Genomic DNA, 21,040 nt, shown 5'->3' with positions numbered 1-21,040 from the left:
GAACCGTTCCTCTACTGATGATGAATTGGCAATGCATCCATCAGACCCTACGAATATAAGATAAAAGGCTACAACTGGAATCAGTGGAGAAGGGGGCTGGAGGAGCTTTAGTTCACAAAGGGTTCTGTCCATGAAGCTCCTGATTGGGGGAGACATCCAGCCCCAACAATTAGCTCGGACGGACTACTTAAGCCAGAAGGATGCAAGTTGTCGGATCCCTGGCTGGCTACCACTTTGGACCATGCCTACATGCCTGATTCCTCAGCCCTGTCTTCCTGCCTGTTCCTGCCTCCCAGCCTGTTCCTGGTTCCTGCTGTCTTTATCCCAGATCGTCCTCCACTCCTGGTTCCTGTTTTTCTGCCTTGTTCCAAATCCCTGCTTCTCTGCCCTATCCCCGACTCTGGATTCGACCCTTAATTCATCCTCTGACTCCATCTCTGACCCTAGCTCCAGTTCCTGGCGCCAAAGTCCAACCACTAGGAGTAAGAATACAGGAGTAATTGCTAGCACTCTTGTAAACCAGCCACTGGAGGAGGTCTTGACAAACACTTTCACAGAGGGTTCCTCAAGTATTTACTAATCAGCAGTAGAATATTGTTGATCAGGAACCTTGGATTCTATCCATGGCTTGGGGAGAGGAATGTAGTTTATAGGCGTTTACACAAGTTTTGCTTCTGTAGCAAACCTGAAAAGCAGTATGCTTCAGCGGATAGAATTGGGGTTTGTTATGTGAAAGAGCTGAGGTCTGTCCCAGCAGTGACCCTGCATAATCTCTCTGCCAGTTTCTTTAAACAACTGGGTGTGTTCAGCAGGTCTTTGGGAACTGCCTTGTAAGGTTGGGGCTCATGACCTTGGTCAATGAAAAGGGTAGTGAATTGCATAGGGATACAAGCAGCACTTAGAAGAGGTGAGGTTTGAAATCCTGAGTTTCTTTTTCTGAGCCTTGGGAAGTTTGCCCCCATACTACAGTGGCATTTGATGAAAAAATCCCTCAAGTTTAGTGGTGGCATTTTGGCAGTGGCAGATATGTTGGCACATTTGGCTTGGTGCACAGATTTATGGTTATGATTAAAATGCTATAAAATGCTCCACAAACAGTACCTGTGTATAACTGATATTAGCTGTCTAGAAGTTTTTTAATGTAGAGTTAAGCTTGCCCAGCTCTGCCTTGTACCCTTGTAAAGTGTGGAGAGTGGCGTCACTTCATCTTCTGTGTGACAGGGTTTGCTCCACAGCAGCCTCATGGCCTGCCAGAACATGATGCACCCTGCCTCAGGGCCTACAATGATCAGCCACTGCCTCTTGGGAGGTCCAGGGCAGTGGTGCTTTAGCCCTCTGGCTAAGCCACTCTTCAGTTCTCGCCTTCCGAGGTATTAAAGTCCCAAAATAAGAAAACCAAAAACTCTTAATAGGGCCGCCCCACAGCAGGACCCCGCCCTTTTACTCTGAGCCTGTCTCCAATAGCCAGTCCTTTCGTCAGTCCCCCAGGGCCCAGTCGGCAGTCGTCCCATCCACTTTGAGGCTCGTCCAACTGGAAAGCTACCTCAGACTCCTGGGTGTAAACAGGCTTCCCTCACAGAGGGAAGCAGGGCTCTGATCTACTTCCTGGACAGCACCCAACAGAGCTAGGCTGTCTCCTTTTAACTCCAAGCTCCACACCTAACATCTGCTGCAGCTGTAATAGGGTGAGACTAACAGGATCCACAGGCCCTCATTAATCTCCTCCTTGCCAGGGTGGTGCCTATATGACCCGTCACAATCTGAAAACTAGGAAAAACAAAACTGAGTTACACATCAGGCTGCCTGCAAACACTCTGGCTTGGAAAGAGCCCCAGACCCACTGCCTATGTGCAAATTACTGTCTCTGGCACATTACTAGGGCTTAAGCCACATTGGAGATCCAACATTTACCCTGAACAACTTAAATATTCCTTCCCCAAAGGGGAAGTGGGTGCCAAACACCAGCTGAGTAGTCTGGTTAGGTTTGTGGTAGAGGTTGAATTTTTCTATCAAATTTCAAGTAAATTGGACAACAGATTCCTGGATTAGGACACTCTAAAAATAGAGATCTTCACCGTAGGTCAAAAAGTAATTTTTTTTTTTTTTTACCACTCTCCAGTCAGTGAAACAACAAAAAGAAGAAAGTTAAAACAATTCACTGGATTCCCCTAGGTGGGATCTAGTGCACAGAACCAAAGTGATTATCATTGATTATTTGCAGTACAGTAGCCCCTGGAGGTCCCAGCCAGGATTAGGATCCCAGAGTGCAAGGCACCATATCTATACATTATAACAGACAGAGCTTCTAGAAAGATTATTATAGGCAGAGCTGGTAGCAATTCCTATTATTACGATTGCTGGAAACGTCCCTGTTTTCAGTTGCTTATAACTTTGCCAAGTTTTAACCATTTGGACTGAAGTTTTCCATGCCTGGTGTTTCCACCGGGCTGAATACTGTGAAAGTTGCCACTAAAATGGTTCAGCCTTTTCTGAGAACTAGGTTGTTCTGCCCATGTTAAAAACAATTCTTGCAACCTTTTCCCTGAGAGGCTCTAGCTCCCCCATGTTTTGGTGCAGGGACTTTAAATTTGGCAGGAGGGTGGTCCTTGGGAACAGCAAAATGTGCTTCCCTGTCGCATGAAAATCCACATAAAATATGGCCAAGCTATAAGACCTTGAAAAAAATCTCAGTTTGCACGAGCTCTGTAGAGACGTGTTAGAACTTTGTAACGAAATTCTTTTTTTTTGTTTGAGTTTTTGTTGTTGCTGTTCATAATCTTGTCAATCACCCATGGTTCTCATCACACCCCCACTTCTGCATCAGAGCAGCTGTGGCTCCTCCTCTCCACTCCCTCTACCTTATTTCCCGTTTCTTGTTTTCCCTCACCCCTCGACAATTCCCACCTACTCTACCTACTCCATCACAATCTCCCCTCTCCTCCCACCAGCACAAATAAATATAGGTCCCCCAACTGTAACCTCCTCCTGACCTCTGACCATATCTGCCCTAACCTGGGCCTTCCCTCCATCCTCACCCTGTCTACCTCCTACAGTCATCCCCTCCACCACCTTGGCCCCTCTGCTGCCATCCTGTCTAACCTCATGCCCACTCCTCTCCTTTCTCCTCCCCTTCTCTTGCTGACTCTGAAACACCCACTCCAACTCTAAAAAGATCACAGCCATCCACATCTTCATCTCTCCTTCCCTCCAGCTTCACACTCTAGCACTCCATAAGGTTTTGCACTGGAGTGTAAGTGTGATGAAGTTGGGGTACATATTGCTTTTGGTAGCTGTTGGAGATGAAGATGAAAGCCAAATGGAGCACTGTAGTATGTTATTGACAGTGTGTAGGCAACAAGAAGGTGGAAAGGAGTGCACAAGTCTTTCCCCTTAACTTCTTATTTCTATGCTTTTAAGATTTTGGGTGACTGGGGAGTGGTCCTGCCACAGTCCTAAAATTCTGTCACTTTTATGGTGGGTCATTCAGCCATTTGTGAGCTACGAAAATCTAGGGTGGGGGGAATCAACATTTAAAAAATAATGTATGTTTTACTACTTAAATTATGTAGGTGTTTTTGGAGCTCAGACAACACTCACCGATGTGGCTGCTTGCACGGTCTTGGCATATCTTCATCTTGAAAGGAACACTGTCTTAGACAAAGTGACTCCAGTTTACAGCAATGCTTTATACAGAATGAAAGAACAATTTCATCCATTTTGGTAAAGTTATGCTCAGTTAATATTAGCCGAGTGTAACGATTCATTGCACTCTGCACAATTTTTTTTTCTTGAATTTCATACAAACAGTGAAACGCCTCAAGATAGGAAGTCATCTTCTTACCAACATAATTGAACAATGACACAGTGGGTTTTTCTTCAACCCACTTTACTAAAGTGTCTTTAATTAGTGGTGAAATTTTACAGCTAAGCATTTTCTCCCTCTCCTCCTTTCTCTCATCATTTAAAAGACCAAACAGGAATCGCACTGTTAATGTGGAAGAATTCCCATTGTTTGTATCCCTTTTCAACAACATCTTGACATTTTTCAAAATAGTTTCTGAATCTTCCACTGTTGTTTCTTCTTTCTGCAACACACAAGATAAAGCTGCAAAAAATTCTTGAAAACTCAAGTGAATGAAGCTGTAGACATGTTCACAGTCAAGGTCTTTCTGAAACATGTTCTCATTCAGAAAGAGAGAGTCAGCTGTATCTAAGCCATGCTGCTTGATTTCATCTTCCTCAAAGAGTATTTTCTGCCTCCTTACTCCATCTGCAGCCAAGGAACAAAGTCCCTTCAAGTTCATTCGTATCTGTTGCTTTGAATTACTGCTGTGACCTTTCATCAGACTGGAGAGATAGAGCACGTAGACATCAGTGACTGTTCTTGAAGTTTGTGCAAGATCTTCACCTGCTTCCATCTGTTGTTTCAGAACAGTGCAGATGATCCAACACACAATGGGAATAAAGCACATGGTGAAGAGCATTTCATGGTCTTCTACAAAGTTATAGGCTTGTATTGCTTGTTCTTCATTCCTAAAGAACTTGTGAAAATATTCTTCTCTCGCATTTTCAGAAAACCCCAGAATCTCTGCATAACGTTCTGCACAATGTCCATCTTCCAAACACTGCTTGAGTTTCTCCAGAGCTGTTGGCCTTGTAGTAATTATTAAGTAGGATTTGTGAAGCACTTTTTTCCTAAATAAACTGCTCAGTACAATTTCCACTGGCTGCTTCTCACAGGGATCAGAGGAGAAATTACTTTCTGACTGATTAAAGGAAAATCTCAGTTCATCAAAACCGTCAATTATGAACAGGAGTTTCTCTGGATTCATCAAAATCTCTTTAGTTGGTGCATTTTGATCAGCACAGTTCTTGAAGATCAAATCTTCAATACTTCCCTGCTCACTGACAAAGTTAAGTTCCCTACAATTTATGTAGAAAACATAATCAAACCTGCTCTGATACAGTTCTCCATTTGCCCAGTCCAACATGATCTTTATTGCGGTCAGTGTTTTTCCAATTCCTGCAGGTCCCAGCAACAGGACAATTTGTGGTAATTGTCCATCTTCATCAAGTTCAAATAAATGGCCTATGGTGATGGAACTAGCGTAGTTAGATATGATTTCTTCATGTCTCCGTCCCGAGGCCATTATTTCATTTTCTCTCTGATTTTTGTGACGATGTTCCTTTACAATGATCAGCTTTGTGTATCTGCTGTTTAGCTTCACATTCTCACCAAGATGAGCGTTCATGTCTTTTATTGCGCTGTATTTGTTTCGTATATGTTCTCTGTACTTCACCCTGTAAGCTGAGTTAGTGACATGAAGCATTAGATATTACTGTAATGCTACAATAACGCCATTTAAACAAGAATACTGTTTCAGTAAGTTTATAGTGCATGTTTCATCATAAGGTATCCTGATATAAATTAACTCTGGGCCCAGTCCTTACTCACATCAGTGGCCCCACTGAAATTAGTCATATGAGAAAAAAAGCGTAGGCTCAGGCCCTCTCTGCATTTATATATATAAGAATCACTTCATCAGTTACTGAAATGTAGCTATATCTAGGATGAAACCTGTCAGGTGTTTAACAGTGCACAATGGCACTCTGTAACAAAGTGATGGAGAATGACAGGTATAACTGAAACAGTAGTGGGAATTTAGGTGCAAAGAACAGAACTAAATATAACTTAAAATTTGTCCAGGGCTCAGAGGTTTAAAAAAGTCCCACAGCACTTTCAGTGACCACAAATGTTGACCTCTAGTTATTTCACCTCATTTAAAAGATGGCGTCCCTAGCAGGAGAGGGCCTTCCAGCATCATGCTGCTGCACGGGGTCAGTACTGCCTGAGACAAGAGCTCCACCTACTCACCAGCACCATGTTCTGCAGCCCCTGATTCTTTCCTGGAGATCTCCCCATGCATTTCCTCATCCCCCATCCAACCCTGCGTAACCGGTGTGATCTGACGAGACTGCGCTCTGAGGGGTTACTTATTATTTCTGCAAGTAAATCCAATGTCTGGCTGACCTAGCCTATTTCTGGTAATCACTGGTAACTATGCAATGCAATTCCTTATTGAATGTCACATACCATTTGCTGATGTTTCAGGTGTTTGCTGAGGACCCAAAGCTGAAAGAGAAATTTCACATGAATGTTAGTGCAACAGAAATCGCAGAGTATCACACAGTTCAGGACATTAGGACAAGTCATAGGAGCCCCAACTGCCCCCTTTCTGTTCCTTTAACCAGCACCTCCTTTTAAGTCCTTTACCTGGCCATTTATATGGTCACTGGATGCCTTCCCTATGGAGTACCTACACTGGACATCCAGCCCACACTTACACAATAAGTTGCGACCTACCACCATAGCCTACCACCTTTTGTGCTCATCATAATAGGTCTTCCCTGACACTGGCTGTGGAGAAGGCAAAAAAACCCACGCTCACTCCCGTGAAGCCAATATGGTGGTAAGGGAAAAATTCCTTCCCAGCCCCCCTAAAAAAGGAGTGACTAGCGCAATGCCCACAGCAGGTCCTAACCAAACCTGATATTTACACCTCCAGGAGAGGAAGGGTGGGTACTGCCTTGTCTACTGCATGGAGAAAGGGCTTCCAACGCCAGGCCTTGCACCGTTAAAGCCTTCTGCCCCTTACATTCCCCGGGGGGCGAGTCAGCATCACAAAGCTTTTTCTACCTTTTTGCAGCCCTTTCTGACCTTCCCCCCGCATAAAGCACTGCTACCTTCCAGCAGCAAGCCTGGCCAATGCTTCCCTTACTTAAAGGTGTGGTGCGGTCATTGCTGGTGTTGTGCATGTACATTATACTTCTTTTTTTACATACTGTACAAGATCATATTAACTTTAGAAAAATCAAATCCAACTAAATGTTAAGCAAAAAATCAATACTCCAAGAACAGTTCATAAAATGTGGATACCCCAATACCTTATCCCAACCCTTCTTCTTTATTCCTTGATATTTATACATTTTATAAAATGTTAACACATAGGACACTACAGCTTTCCACAGGAAATCATAATTTAAATGGGACATTTAAGTGGCCTATTAAAGAGTACATGGTTTGTAAATTAGAGAGGCTCACCTGCATAAATATCTTCTAAACTGTTTTAAAAAACTGCATGTATGTAAAAAATACACAAAAGTCAAAGGAAAATAATAACAAATGCTCATTTAAGGCTTGATTTTGATATCTGCTTGACCCCCAATCCAGCATAGCCTTAGACACAAATCCTGCAAAGATTTAAGCGTGTGCGAAGTCTCACTGAATTTAAACATGTGCTTAGTGCTTTGCTGGATTGAAACTACACTGTCCTCTTCAAACAGGACTATACTAATGCTAAGAAGGAACCTTTCAGTTCACACCCACAGCAACCAACTGGGGAATTACAGTGCAGCACTTTGGTGCACACTGCTATTCACATCCCATAGTCTAAACAGTGGTGTAGTGTAGACAAGCCATTAGACTTGTACCAAAACCTTTGAAATGGATTTTTCATCTCAATACATGATTTAAATGTGCACACTCAGTGGAAGAAAGTGGTTTAAGCAGTAACGTTAAAGCAGAATTTCCTTTAAACTAACATTTTCTCTGCGTTTTTTGGGATTGGTCCTGCTTTGAGCAGGGGGTTGGACTAGATGACCTCCTGAGGTCCCTTCCAACCCTTATATTCTATGATTCTAAGTCATTCGTTCAGGGTTCTCTGCAGTAATAAGCTCCCTAGTAAACCCAGGGTTGAGGCAGGCAAAGAGAATTTCTTTGGCGACACTGGTTCAGTGACTTGTTCAAAACGTCCACCAGAAGTAATACTCTTTTTTTTAAAACCACTGGAGTAGCCATGTACAGTATGTCTACACAGCAATGTAAGCCTGGGCTCAGTCTAACCCCCCTTGTGTCCATGCACCAATTGTGCTAACCTAGGCCTCAGATCTAGGGTCCCAGGACCTTGCAGGGCTGGAGGGTTTGAGCCCGTGTTAAGCTGGGACCTAGGATCCAGGCCCTATTGCTTTCCTGTGTGCACATAGCCCTGGCTTGACTTGGGTCCTGGAAGCCCTCTGGGTGTATCCCAGAGATCCTGGTGGCAGAGGAGCAGCGCTGCAGGCAGCCAGCCCAGCAGCCAGAAGCTCCATTACTGCCTGGCCTAACATGATCCCTGCTCCTCTCCCAGTGGCAGCAGCTCCTCCTCTGGCTCCTCCTCGCTGCTGCACAGAGCTTCCCCGAACCAAGGGGCAAAGCTGCCAGACAGGAGGCAGCTTCCAGCCACTGGGATGTTGGGAGTCTTCCCTCTCCTGGCCATGCTGAGCCAGGAGCCCTGCTGCTCCCCCTCCCTGCAGGGCAGCCACTTGGTCCCTACTCCACTCTCTGGCCCTTGCCCCCAGCCCCTCTGGGGCTGCATGTGCAGGGCTGCCTGGGCTGCACGCACTGTCAGGGGACTGAGTGGGAGTCAGCCCCCCAAATTCCCCCACTGCCTCCCTCAGTGGTAGCAGCTCCAGCTCCTCCTTGCTGCATGGCTGTCGCTTGTTCCCACTGTGCTCTCTGGCCCTTGCTCTCGAGCCCCCTGGGGCTGCATGTGCAGGGGTGCCCCAGCTGTGGCACGGTCAGGATGGTAAGTGGGAACCAGCCACAAACCTTCCCCGCAGCCTCCTTGTAACGGCCTGGCACTGACCTCTCACGAGTGCCCCTTCTGGTCGGGTGCATCTTCAGTCTTTAAATAGCTCCAGTCCTGGTATCAGGCTGTAGCCCCAGGGCTCCTCCCTGCCAGCAATAGATACATCCTCTGTGCGCCCTGCTGGCCCCAGCTCTTCAGCCAGGCCACTACGTAATTCAGATCCCCTTCTTGAGAGTTATGGCTGTCCAATTATAAGCCACTTTCCCAGTGGCCTATGGGGGGCATCCAAGTCCACCCACTACTCCAAGTCCCAGCCTAGCGACCCTAAGAATAGCTGCCACATGTCGCTGTGTCCGTTTAACTAAGCTGCTTTCAGTTCCTTAGATCACTTTCCCACAGCCCCAGCCTTCACCAGTGCTTCACCCTTAGCTCAGGGCTCTTCTGTGTTCAGGGCCAGCAGCCAGCCAGGAGCTCTCTCGCTCCCCCAGTCCCAGCTGGCACGGATCTGTCCATGGTGCTGCAGTTCCCTTTGGCCAGTCCTCTGGCTCCAGCAAGGAACTGCCTGTCTCTGGCTTTGCAGGTCCTTTTTAGATGGCCTTCCTGTGCCTTGATTGGCTGTGTCCCTTGAAGCCACTCTAGGCTGCTTGGGGGGCTCCTCTACTACTCCTTTCCTGGGACAAGAGTGGCAGGATCCTGAGGCCGCCAGCAGGGGGCCTCTGGGCCTAGTGCACCCCATCACACTCCTATGGTGGTGGCAGCGGCTTTGGCACCAGCTCTTCCTTGCTGCTGTGCAGAGCTTGCCAGGAACAAAGCTGAGAGGTGGGAGACGGCTCCCAGCTGCCAGGATGTTCGGCTTTATCCCTTCCCTGCAGGGCAGCCACTTGGTCCCACTCTACTCTCTGACCCTTGCTCCCAGGCCCCTCCTGCCCTCCCTGGGGCTGCATGTTTAGAGATGCCTGGGCAGCGTGCACTGTGAGGGCAATGAGTGGGAGCAGTCCCAAAACCTCCCCACAAACTCCAGGGATCCTTTATCTCTGCCTCCCGGGGTGCGGTGGGGGCAGGGATAAGGGATCCTTGGGGGGAGCACACTTCACCCCAAGCCCTGGGGAAACACTGCAGCAGTCCGTAGCCGGCAGCAGCCAGCCTGGGGTGGGGGGGTGTTTTTCCTCTGATACCGTCATTTTATGTCAAACTTCAAAACAGACTAAAATTAAAAAACCCAAACAAAAACAGCTTCATTGAATAGCCCATTTTTAAAAATTAAGAATTGCAAAGTTTCATTTAATAGTTTGGCTGCCCTGGAGACTGACATCATAATTATCCACAGAACAGGAGCGCATGGGCATTTTCCTGCCAGTGTGACTCAGCCTAGAGGTGGAGAGCCCAGTTCTCAGATTAGATGGTAGTTCAGTATCAAGCCTTCACAAACTGCAGTCATTCTACTGAGACAGCTGCCAAAGGTGCGAATTATGCAGCTGATGTACTCATGTGTCCTTATGGGCACCTGAATCCCATCAACAGCACCATTACAGTTAACAGATAGGGTGGGCATTAGTTTTCCCCCACAATGGAACGTATTTGTAGGGCTAGAGTGCTGACTCTGGGATGGGGGGGGCACCAGGCACTCTGGGATAGGGTTACTTTGACTCAGGTCTGTGCACTGCAGTGTGGGTGCCAGAGTCCTAGGTTCAAGCACAGGTCAGAAAATCCTTAACCTAGAGTTAAAATGCAGTGTAGGTGCTCAAACCCAGGGTTTCCTGACATGGGTCAGCTGATTCAAATCCCACGAACCCTAGGCTTACATTTCTATGTAGACATAGCCATAGTGTCTTTCTTAATGATATATGAGCACTGAGATCTGCTAATTAAAAGCCCTATATTAGAGCTGGGTATTATTATAAAAAACAAACAAACAAACAATCTGAAAGGGTTGGAAGCAACCCACCAAAGAACAAAACAAAACAAAGTGGGGGTTTTCTTCTTAAAAAAAATTAGAAATTTCAATACTGCTGCATTTAGTCATCCCCAATTTTGGCAGGGGTCTCACTGCAAGCCCAGATAAGTGGTTTGGAAGCTTTCTCAGTCCTATAATTAAAGGGGCATTAGTTCTGAAAATATCTTTTCTTGCAACTGTATATCAGAAGCTTGAGTTGAACAAAAAACACTTTAAACGCTCAAGCCTTCTTTATATGTAATAAAGCAGGACAGAATTTTTTTAAACAGACCTTTTTTCCCCACAGGTAGGCAGCTCAAGAGAGTAACGTATTGATACTTCAGCCTTGACAAAAGCTAAAAACTATTTCTGAGTATAGCTCAAATGATGAGGTCCCAGCTGAGCTCGGGATTTATAGAGACAGAGTTCAAATCCTGCTACTAGCCCAAGTTTGGGGGTGGCATATTGTGGAATTTCTTTTTAAAAAACTAGCTCCCCCTTCCCTCTCACTGTTGTCACCCTCTCTGCTCTCATGCGCACTAGTGTCTTCATCCCTCCCATCCTCTCCCTCCAATCTGAAGACAGGAAGTATCAACCTTACATTCTTTTTTAATTTAATTTTTAAGGCCAGGTTCAATGGCATACTCTGGCTGCCCTACTCCACACTCAGAGCACATGGTCCAGTCAGACTAGGTTAGCAAATGCTTTGCATCACCAGATTCACACAAAACTGTGCCAAAAGTTCCCTGCCTCTTTCACCACCCTACATCCCCTGCATGCGTACTCCAAATCCCTCTTCCTTTCTGTCCTCCATAGTCCCTTGCACAAACTTGCTCCAGTTTCACCCTTCCTCCTGCACCCCACATTTCCCTTCTCTCTCTCTCTCTCTCTCTCTCTCTCACACACACACACACTCTCTCTCTCTCTCATTTCCCCCTCTTGTATCCTTCCACACACAGCTCTGTTTTCCCCTTACTCTCTCCTCTGTTGAGTAAATCTAGTGCAATAAGTAATATTTGAAAATAAATATTCTGGACTATTTTTTTCCTTTTTTCATAACTGAAAGTTTCTGCCAGCAGAGGCTGGTGCAGAACATTCTTCTCTAGGGCTTTGTCTACACTTGAGGCATGAAAGTGCTGTCGTGGCAGTGCTGCCAAAAAACCCACTTTCCAATGAGAGGGAGACCAACACCCATATTTGTTAAACGCAGCCTGAGACTTCAGTCCCTCTGAGAACAATGGTAAATAGATGCCCTTCTCAAAATAGCCACCTGACTGTGGGCTTGGACTTCAGTCCTGATGGAGATGGCAGCCATTTTGAAAGACAGCAGTTCTTAGTGGACTTCTCAGTAGTAGAATATTACTAGTCGAGATTGCAAAGGCCTTACACTCAATTCAAAGGCATTTCTCTGTCCTTCTGTGTGTATGTAATGTGATAATTTTTGAACATGGCAGTGTGACAAAGTTCCTCCTCTACCTTGGTGGGTCTTGCGCTTATTGGTGGATTTGCTCACCTTGGAGCTTCACGGCAGCCCTCAGTTTGGCCGTTTTCATGAACCAACAGTGCAAGTCAACGCCTCCTGTGACTGACCAGGAGTTGGGAGGTTTGGGGGGAACCCGGGCCCGCCCTCTACTCCAGGTTCCAGCCCAGGGCCCTGTGGAATGCAGCTGTCTAGAGTGCCTCCTGGAACAACTGTGCGACAGCTACAACTCCCTGGGCTACTTCCCCATGGCCTCCTCCCAACCCCTTCTTTATTCTCACCATAGGACCTTCCTCCTGTTGTCTGATAATGCTTATACTCCTCAGTCCTCCAACAGTATGCATTCTCACTCCCAGCTCCTCACACATGCACCACAAACTGAAGTGAGCTCCTTTTTAAACACAGGTGCCCTGATTAGCCTGCCTTAATTGATTCTAGCAGCTTCTTGATTGGCTGCAAGTGTTCTAATCAGCCTGTCAGTCTTAATTGTCTCCAGAAGGTTCCTGATTGTTCTGGAACCTTCCTTGTTACCTTACCCAGGGAAAAGGGACCTACTTAACCTGGGGCTAATATATCTGCCTTCTGTTACTCTCCTGGAGCCATCTGGCCTGACCCTGTCACAGCAGCCAATCCCAAAATTTCAGAGAATGCTCATCGCATCAATGGCAGGAACCCTATTGATTTCTGGGGAAATTGGAAACCCAAGAAAGGGAAACACATGAAGTCCCTGCCATCTAGTTAGCACAGCAACAGCTTGAAGAATCTCTGAAGTTGTCTCTAGAGCAAACAATCAGTTGATGGCACCCATTAATGCCTTCCAGCATAGCAACACCCTATTTCTTCTCTGCTCATGCTCCTCTCGCTAAGACTCCAAGAGCTTGCAGCAGAGGCATCTAAATCCCACAAGCAAGAACAGGCACAGGCCACTTGCAGGAAAATTTATATTCTAGAGTTTATTCTCACCACAATGATGAATGTTTCTGAATAGTCCAGTAAAATTCCTTTCAGTCTGTTTTGAGATGTATGGAATGATTTATAGAGGCAGTTTCCTGGGCCAGTAATGAGCCAGGACTACTCAGTCCCTCAGTGGGAGGGGACAGCCTGACTCAGAGACAAAGGGACTGGTTTTAGCTTCAAGTTCGGGCTGTCTGAATTAGGAGCTGGGGGAGACACTGAGCAGCTCAGGGAGTCTCTGATTAACTCCCACTCCACACAAAGGGGGTCTTTGAACTGCTGTGGGATACAGCGCACGGTCAGACAGTTCCAGCCCTGTGGAGACCCGTGTGCAGGGAGGCACAGAACCAAACCGGTGCCAGCCAACTGAAGCCTCCACAGGACTCCAATCCAAGGTGCCAGGAGAGGGCCCTGCCCCACCTAGGAGTGAAAATATCGTAAGAGGTCCCCTTTCGTTTTCTTTAAACTGGTCAATGTTTGTGGTACTGCTACACTAATCTCTGGGTAAGGAGCCGGGGAGGGAGCTGGGGGTTGTGGTGCAGTAGTGAATGGCAGGAGGTGGGGAATGTATTGTATTATTCATGTTGCAGCATTTATTAGTTAACCGTAACCCTTTTCCTTCCCTAGAGCCCTTTTTTCCCTGTCACCACCAGGACAGGACACCATTTGTTACGTTGTTATTTTGGATGTGGTGTTTCAGTCGTTGGGGTCTGTATTGTTGTATTTTGTTCCCTGTGTAGTGGGTTACACTTCTTGTCTTGGGGGAGGGCTACATGCAGTTTTGTGAGATTGGGTAAATACAGCAAGAAATAAAACAACAAAAGGGAATATATTGAAGTTGTCCTGTCAGTGGAGTAAGATTTAACCTGTATTGGATGTGTTGTTCTGTGGTTTTTAATACCCATATTTGAGTTTTTATTTATTTACTTTGGAGCTAATCTGTGGATATATCAGTAAGAATTACTGCAAGAAAAGAGGCCATCCAATCACACAGACACTAGGAAACACCATACATTGATCTAAACGGATGCATTCCGGCACTCAGACTTTTGAATCTGTTATTAGTAGACCTGGCTGAAAATTTTCCAATGGAACATTTTTCTGTAGGAAAATGTCAGTTTGTCAAAATTTAAACATTCTGTGGGAACATGTCCATTCTGGTGAATTTTTTGTTGAAAGAGCATTTTGATGAAACATCCTGTTTCAACATTTTTTTGTAACAGAACATTTTGATTTTTTATTGGGAAATGACTTGTCTTTTCAAAATGTATTGCATTTCAGAGCATGCCTACTCTTACAATGCTGTGCCACTGTAGCACTTTAATGAAGTGCTCTCCCATCAGCTTAGTTAATCCGCCTTCCGGAGAGGCAGTAGCTGTGTTGGCTACCACTGCCATAGGGCTGTGTACATGGGGGTTAGGTCGGCATGACCACGTTGCCCGGAGCGACGTAGTGACGTACCGATTTACAGCTATAATGTAGACCAGACCTTATATTTATATTTAATAAAAAAAATAGAAATGTCAAAATGAAAACATTTCACATTTTTTAAAATGAAGCATTTTTTGGAACATTTCAATTCTTGAAAAACTTCAAAAGTTTAAGTTTCTGTCTCAATTTGGGATGAAACAAAATTTCAAAATCTAAACATTTTTATGAGATAGATCCATTTTCCAACCAGTTTTAATAATTAGACTGTAGCTGTTCCTCCTGCACCCATTTCAGGGAATGTTCAAAAGGGGGAGAGATTCAGAAGTTGCAGGAACATTAGGTGTTCTTACCTTTCTTTCTTGCCTCCTTGAGTTTATCAGCAGAATCTCTGCAATTGATCTTTTCAAGGACCGATATAGCTACATTCACTGCACCTTGTTCCTTGTAGTATTCACACAAGAGGTCTACAAGTTTCAACCCATCGTCAGCTTCCTGCAGCTGACCTTTGGGTATTGTTTTTTTTTCATAGTTAGCATTTGCTAAGCTGAATTTAAATCTTTCAAGATCTCCTTCCTTTTCCGCTGAGAGATTGTCCAGTGTATCTAGAAGGATTTCTTTCATATTTTTGTCTGTAGTCATCGCAGAATATTACCAATAATCTGAAAAATAAGTGGAGAATTAAAAGTCAATTATTTATGAATCTCATGGTGTTGTTGAGATGGTGATTCAGTACACATACATGTAACCCTGCTGCCCGTCTGAGTTGGCAGCAACAAGGGCCGGATTCAGCATCTAGGGGTTCCGTTTCAATAACGCAATGCAAAACCGGTTCGAGCCCCCACCCAGTGACCTGGGACAATTACATACTACCCCCCGGGTGCCTATAAGAGGCAATACTTCCCCTCTCAGAAGCACAGAGTCTGAGTGTAGCAAAATTGTTTTAATAAAGGAGGGAAACAATGCGGCATTATGTTGGGGAAACACCACCAACAGGATTCATAACACAAACCATGAGCAAAAGACCCACCCCCAAGTAAGTTTGGCAGTGTCCTTTTCCCCTTAGGGTCTTAAGTCCAGCAATGCAAAAAATCACCCAAAGTCCCAAAAGTCCAACACCCCTCTTAAGGTTTCTTCCCCACTCTGAACTCTAGGGTACAGGTGTGGGGACCCGCATGAAAGACCCCCTAAGCTTATTTCTACCAGCTTAGGTTAAAAATTCCCCAAGGCACAAAGTCTTTGCCCTTGGATTAGGTAAAACACTGCCACGACTAAGTGTTTTAGACAAAGAACAGGGAAAGGACCACTTGGAGTTCCTACTTCCCCAAAATATCCCCCCAAGTCCTTACACCCCCTTTCCTGGGGAGGCTTGAGAATAAACAAGATGAGCACAACCTCTTGGATTTTTAAGACCCAAAAAACCCAATCAGCCCCCGGCTCCACATTTGAAAGTAGCTTGTCCCCTCATTGGTCATTTTGGGTCAGGTGCCAGCAAGGTTACCTTAGCTTCTTAACCCTTTACAGGTGAAAGGATTTTGCCTCTGGCCAGGAGGGATTTTATAGCACTGTATACAGAAAGGTGGTTACTCTTCCCTTTATATTTATGACAACCCCAAAAGTCTCTTGAGTCCAGCAATGAAAAATCACTCAAAGTCCAACAACCCAAAAGTCTCTGTCCCTGATCAGTGCAGCCCCAGAGTTCAAAAGTTTATCTGCAGAGTTTACCTCCCAGCCTTGATGGAAAGAGGGAGGCAGTGTGGTGTTAAGGGGCACCTTACATGGTCCCATGAGCTGCTCCAGCCATCCTGCAAACTGCTCTGTTCCACTAGCCGCTCCACAATATATCTTCACACCCCCCCCCACCACCACTACTTAACACAGTACTCAGTGATTTCAGCTCTTTAGTGATTTCAGCTTGTAGTAGGGGAGCCTCGGTACTGTTGCACCATTTGCCCAAAGTGAATTCAGCTCTGCAGCCTGTAACTAGGCTCCTAATGAAATCAAAATTAGCTTTGATATTCCATGGTGGTGTTTTAGGGCCTCAAAAGAACCCATACCCTCAATTACAAATGCCTATCCCCAACCTCCCTCAATTCACTGCGTTTTGGAACCCATGCCCTTGTCTAGAGCGTGCTACTTAGTTGATGGCGAGTCCCTCTGTCATAAAACAGTTCCACTGTCCTTGATTCACATAATCAGGGTAACAACACTTTATTGTTCCTGCCCCAATAACAGAAAAAATGGGGATCCCACAGCAGCCAAAGTGACCATTTGGGCCAGCGGTCTATCATGCTAGGCAGGGTGGTGTGTCCTTGCAAACGAGATCAGCCCCTGAAGTCCTTTTCCACAACTCACCACAATTCACTACCAGATGTCAGGGTAGAGCGCATCCTGACTCTGCTTACATACAGCTTTAGGTGTAGTAATATCCTAATTGGAAAAAGAATATCTGCACAGAGAAACAAAAATGTCCAACATCACAAGTTACACTGTAGCCAGTATTTCTCTCTCCTGAATGGCAGTGATTGCCATGTGATCAATTGTGTGACCACATGAGAAATGACAGTGTGGTGTAGCGTAACATACAGTTCTTAGTGGCATGAGTCTGTGATGGACTCACCATCCTAAGCTCACACTGCACCCAGGCATCAGCAATCAGTGGGTTTGAGGCTGGAGGACAACTTGGGTTATGTGTCAGTTAAACAAGGGTTATTTTGTTGTTAAACCATCGCACCACGCCTGGGGGAGATCGCCGTGAACTGCGCCATTCCCGGTACTGACAGCCAGTTGCGACCTGACGTGGTAGTCACCGATGAGGCCCAGAAAAAGATCATCCTCGTCGACATCACGGTCTCCTTCGAGAACAGGACCCCGGCCTTCCGAGAAGCCCGAGCTCGTAAGATGGAAAAATACGCCCCCCTGGCTGACACCCTGAGAGGGAAGGGCTACAAGGTGCAGATGGATGCCCTGATCGTCGGAGCCCTGGGCGCTTGGGACCCCTGCAACGAGCGTGTGCTGCGGACCTGTGGGATCAGTCGACGCTACACACGGCTCATGCAGCACCTCATGGTCTCGGACACCATCCGATGGCCCAGGGACATCTACATCGAACACATCACCGGCCACTGACAGTACCAGGAGGTGTGAGCCGGTACGTCATCGTGAACCAACTATGGGAAAGGGACTGAGAGACTTTTTCCATTGGAACATATGAACTGGAACCATAAATCCACTGAACATTAAATCCCACCAAATGAGGGTAGATCCGTCCACATCACCGTATCCGCTCATTGTACTCCACACCTGAACATAGCCATTATATGGACAACATACCCGCATAGCTCAATGTCTGTACTTTGACCCGTTAAACTTTTACCCCCAACTGGGGAGATTGCAGATTATGTATTCCTTATGCTACCCGCTCTTAAACTGAATTTCGCACCACTTGATAATCTGTACCTTATTCCCTGATAACCAGAAACTTCAATGCCTAAACTCTGTACCGTTTTCTTTTTTACTTCAACATTATCTTAATAAAATTATTGTGTTACTGCTGGGATTATAGGGTGATTTTTCTCACAGGGCTCTGTTAATGGTCCCTCTTACTAAATGTGGTTTTGTTCCTCCCCAGAAAAAGGAACTGGTATATATCTGAGTTCAGCATTTATTTTGGCATAGATTCCTGCCTCCCTGAAGGCTGTGGAAGGGAACCAAGAGGTTGAGGCCTAATGGGAGGCAAATGGGAGTTTCCACCCCAACAGCCCTAAGCTGATGCGTTCTTTCTGCTCCCCCTCCTCCTACGAGAATGGCTTCCAGTTACTGCAGGGAGGGGCTGGGAGTGGAGAGAGCTCTTCCTAAGCAGCTCTGATTGGCTGACTGCTCCACTTGTTGGCCTTCTGGGGCAGAGCAACCAATCACAGGGGGATTTCCCCATGGCAGAACTCAAATTAATTGTAGAGATTGAGTTTCTCCTGTCATCACCAGACAGGCTCCAGCCCCAACCGAAATCCCTGTGACTCACAAAAAAATTGCAAGAGCTGTCAATACTGAGTATGGGGTAGGCTGCTGAAGGTCTGGTAATTTCCCTGACAGATGCAGCAGGCAGGACCAGATCAGGGCAATCCAGGGAAGTAGACACACAATGACATTTACCCTTCCTGCCTTGTTCCCAACCCTGGACCATGGCTCTATCCATATCCTGTGGCCCTGACTTCCCAGGGCTATCCACACTAGTGTTATCTGCTGAAAGGGGCTGTCACCCATCCTCCTTGGCAGGCTGGGGCTTCCCTCCTCATGACAATCAGAGGTATCAGCAGGGGACCCTGCTTTCCCTTGGAAGCTGCTCAGGGATCCCCTCTCCCCCTCAGAAAAGCAAAAGCAGCTTCAGAGGAACCCTCCAGTACTTCCCTCAGCTGGCAGGGTATATCCGGTTGGCTGGGGTATCTGGCCCCACCACAGGCTTCTCTTCCTGCCACATTGCAAGTGATTAGTGTACAAATCACTCCTCATACAAATCCAGCATATGAGAGCCCAGCACATTTTTAATTTTCAGTGCTTACCCATTTCCAGTACTGAGGCCCCAAGCTCTGGTTTCAGGCTAGTATAAAGCATCTTATAGCGGTGAACAGCAGAGAGGCTAACAGAGGGAGTTTGCCTGGGATCTGTCTGACAGGAGGTACGCTAAGGGCTGCATTAGGGAGGCTGTGTTGGTGAGTGTCTGTTGTGGGGACAGTTTGACTGTGTGCTTGATTGGTTGTTTGAAAAGTATGAATTGGGAGTGCTTTGTTCCAGGTGAGCCTTGAGGGGGCCTGACTGTTATAAAAAGCCAGTGAGCAGCAAACAGCAGAGAGGCTAACAGAGGGAGTTCACCCGGGGAGAGCCCACTGAGGCTTACATCTTGCCGGCTTCTCTGAGTAGTTACTACAACTCCTGAAGAAGCTAGTAGAAGGAAGGTAATATGGATGGGGAGCATTCAGCTGTTGTGACCTGCACTGGCTGTGCCATGTTTGTCTTTCTTCCACAGGACAGAACCGACTTTGTCTGTACAAAGTGCAAGCTCGTCTCCATATTGGAAGAGAAGGTTCAAGGTCTGGAGAAACAAGTATCGACCCTGCGTTGCATAAGAGAAACTGAAGATTTCCTGGACAGACGCCAGGATATGCTTCTACAGGCACAATGTTCTGAAGATTCAGAGCAGGCTGCGCAGCGGGGACAAGAGGACAGTGAAGAAATTTGGCAGCATGTGACCTCCAGAAGAAGAAAGGGGAGCGTCCATGTACCAGCAACGCAGATACAGGTAAGTAACCGTTTTCATGTTCTCTCCACAGGTACTAATGCTGAGAGTGGACTAGATGATACATCTGAGGGAAGGGAACAGAACGAGACTCTGCCGATTGGAAGGCATGAGATGCACTGTCCTAGGGATGGGGGTTCCACGAAATGAGAGCGAAAGGGGAGGGCTCCTGCCTCATACTAAGAAAGCACGACAAACAGCAAGTTATCTCAAGTGCCTATACACAAATGCATGAAGCCTGGGAAACAAGCAGGGAGAACTGGAAGTCCTGGCACGGTCAAGGAATTATGATGTGACTGGAATAACAGAGACTGGAGTACTGTCATGGATGGATATAAACTGTTCAGGAAGGACAGGCAGGGCAGAAAAGATGGGGGAGTTGCATTGTATGTAAGGTTTCAGAGTAACAGCCGTGTTAGTCTGTATTCGCAAAAAGAAAAGGAGTACTTGTGGCACCTTAGAGACTAACCAATTTATTTGAGCATGAGCTTTCGTGAGCTACAGCTCACTTCATCGGATGCATACCGTGGAAACTGCAGCAGACTTTATATATACACAGAGAATATGAAACAATACCTCCTCCCACCCCACTGTCCTGCTGGTAATAGCTTATCTAAAGTAATCATCAGGTTAGGCCATTTCCAAGGAGTCCAGGAGAGCTGGCTGTATTTTTAAAGAATCCTTATTGAGGTTACAGGGACAAACCATCCCGATGCATAGAAAGAATAGTAAATATGGCAGGCAACCAGCTTGGCTTAACAGTGAAATCCTTGCTGATCTTAAACACAAAAAAGAAGCTTACAAGAAGTGGAAGATTAGACAAATGACCAGGGAAGAGTATAAAAATATTGCTTGGGCATGCAGGAGTGAAATCAGGAAGGCGAAATCACACCTGGAGTTGCAGCTAGCAAGCGATGTTAAGAGTAAGAAGAAAGGTTTCTTCAGGTATGTTAGCAACAAGAAGAAGGTCAAGGAAAGTGTGGGCCCCTCACTGAATGAGGGAGACAACCTAGTGACAGAGGATGTGGAAAAAGCTAATGTACTCAATGCTTTTTTTGCCTCTGTCTTCACAAACAAGGTCAGCTCCCAGACTGCTGCATTGGGCAGCACAGCATGGGGAGGAGGTGACAGCCCTCTGTGGAGAAAGAAGTGGTTCAGGACTATTTAGAAAAGCTGGATGAGCACAAGTCCATGGGGCCGGATGCGCTGCATCCGAGAGTGCTAAAGGAGTCGGCAGATGTGATTGCAGAGTCATTGGCCATTATCTTTGAAAACTCATGGCAATCGGGGGAGGTCCCGGATGACTGGAAAAAGGCTAATGTAGT

At 46.2% G+C, this 21,040-nt stretch overlaps 1 protein-coding gene across 1 annotated transcript in view; it reads right to left on the bottom strand.

The window, feature by feature from the left end:
- The window catches only part of LOC144265517 (NACHT, LRR and PYD domains-containing protein 12-like), a 192,400-nt gene that overhangs the window by 132,485 nt on the left and 38,875 nt on the right, over window positions 1-21,040 (bottom strand). Inside the window, exons 2-4 of the mRNA XM_077818162.1 lie at window positions 14,776-15,084; window positions 6,095-6,133; window positions 3,598-5,308 (exon numbers count right to left, since the gene is read on the bottom strand). Coding sequence (XP_077674288.1) covers window positions 3,598-5,308; window positions 6,095-6,133; window positions 14,776-15,064 — 2,039 coding nt within the window. The 5' untranslated portion in view covers window positions 15,065-15,084. The remainder of the gene's footprint in view (window positions 1-3,597; window positions 5,309-6,094; window positions 6,134-14,775; window positions 15,085-21,040) is intronic.

The sequence above is a fragment of the Eretmochelys imbricata genome, chromosome 6, assembly GCF_965152235.1.
Source record: "Eretmochelys imbricata isolate rEreImb1 chromosome 6, rEreImb1.hap1, whole genome shotgun sequence".
In the NCBI taxonomy this organism is placed as follows: Eukaryota; Metazoa; Chordata; order Testudines; family Cheloniidae; genus Eretmochelys; species Eretmochelys imbricata.
The sequence above is the reverse complement of the archived record's forward strand: the minus strand, read 5'-3'. Positions and strand labels throughout refer to the sequence as shown.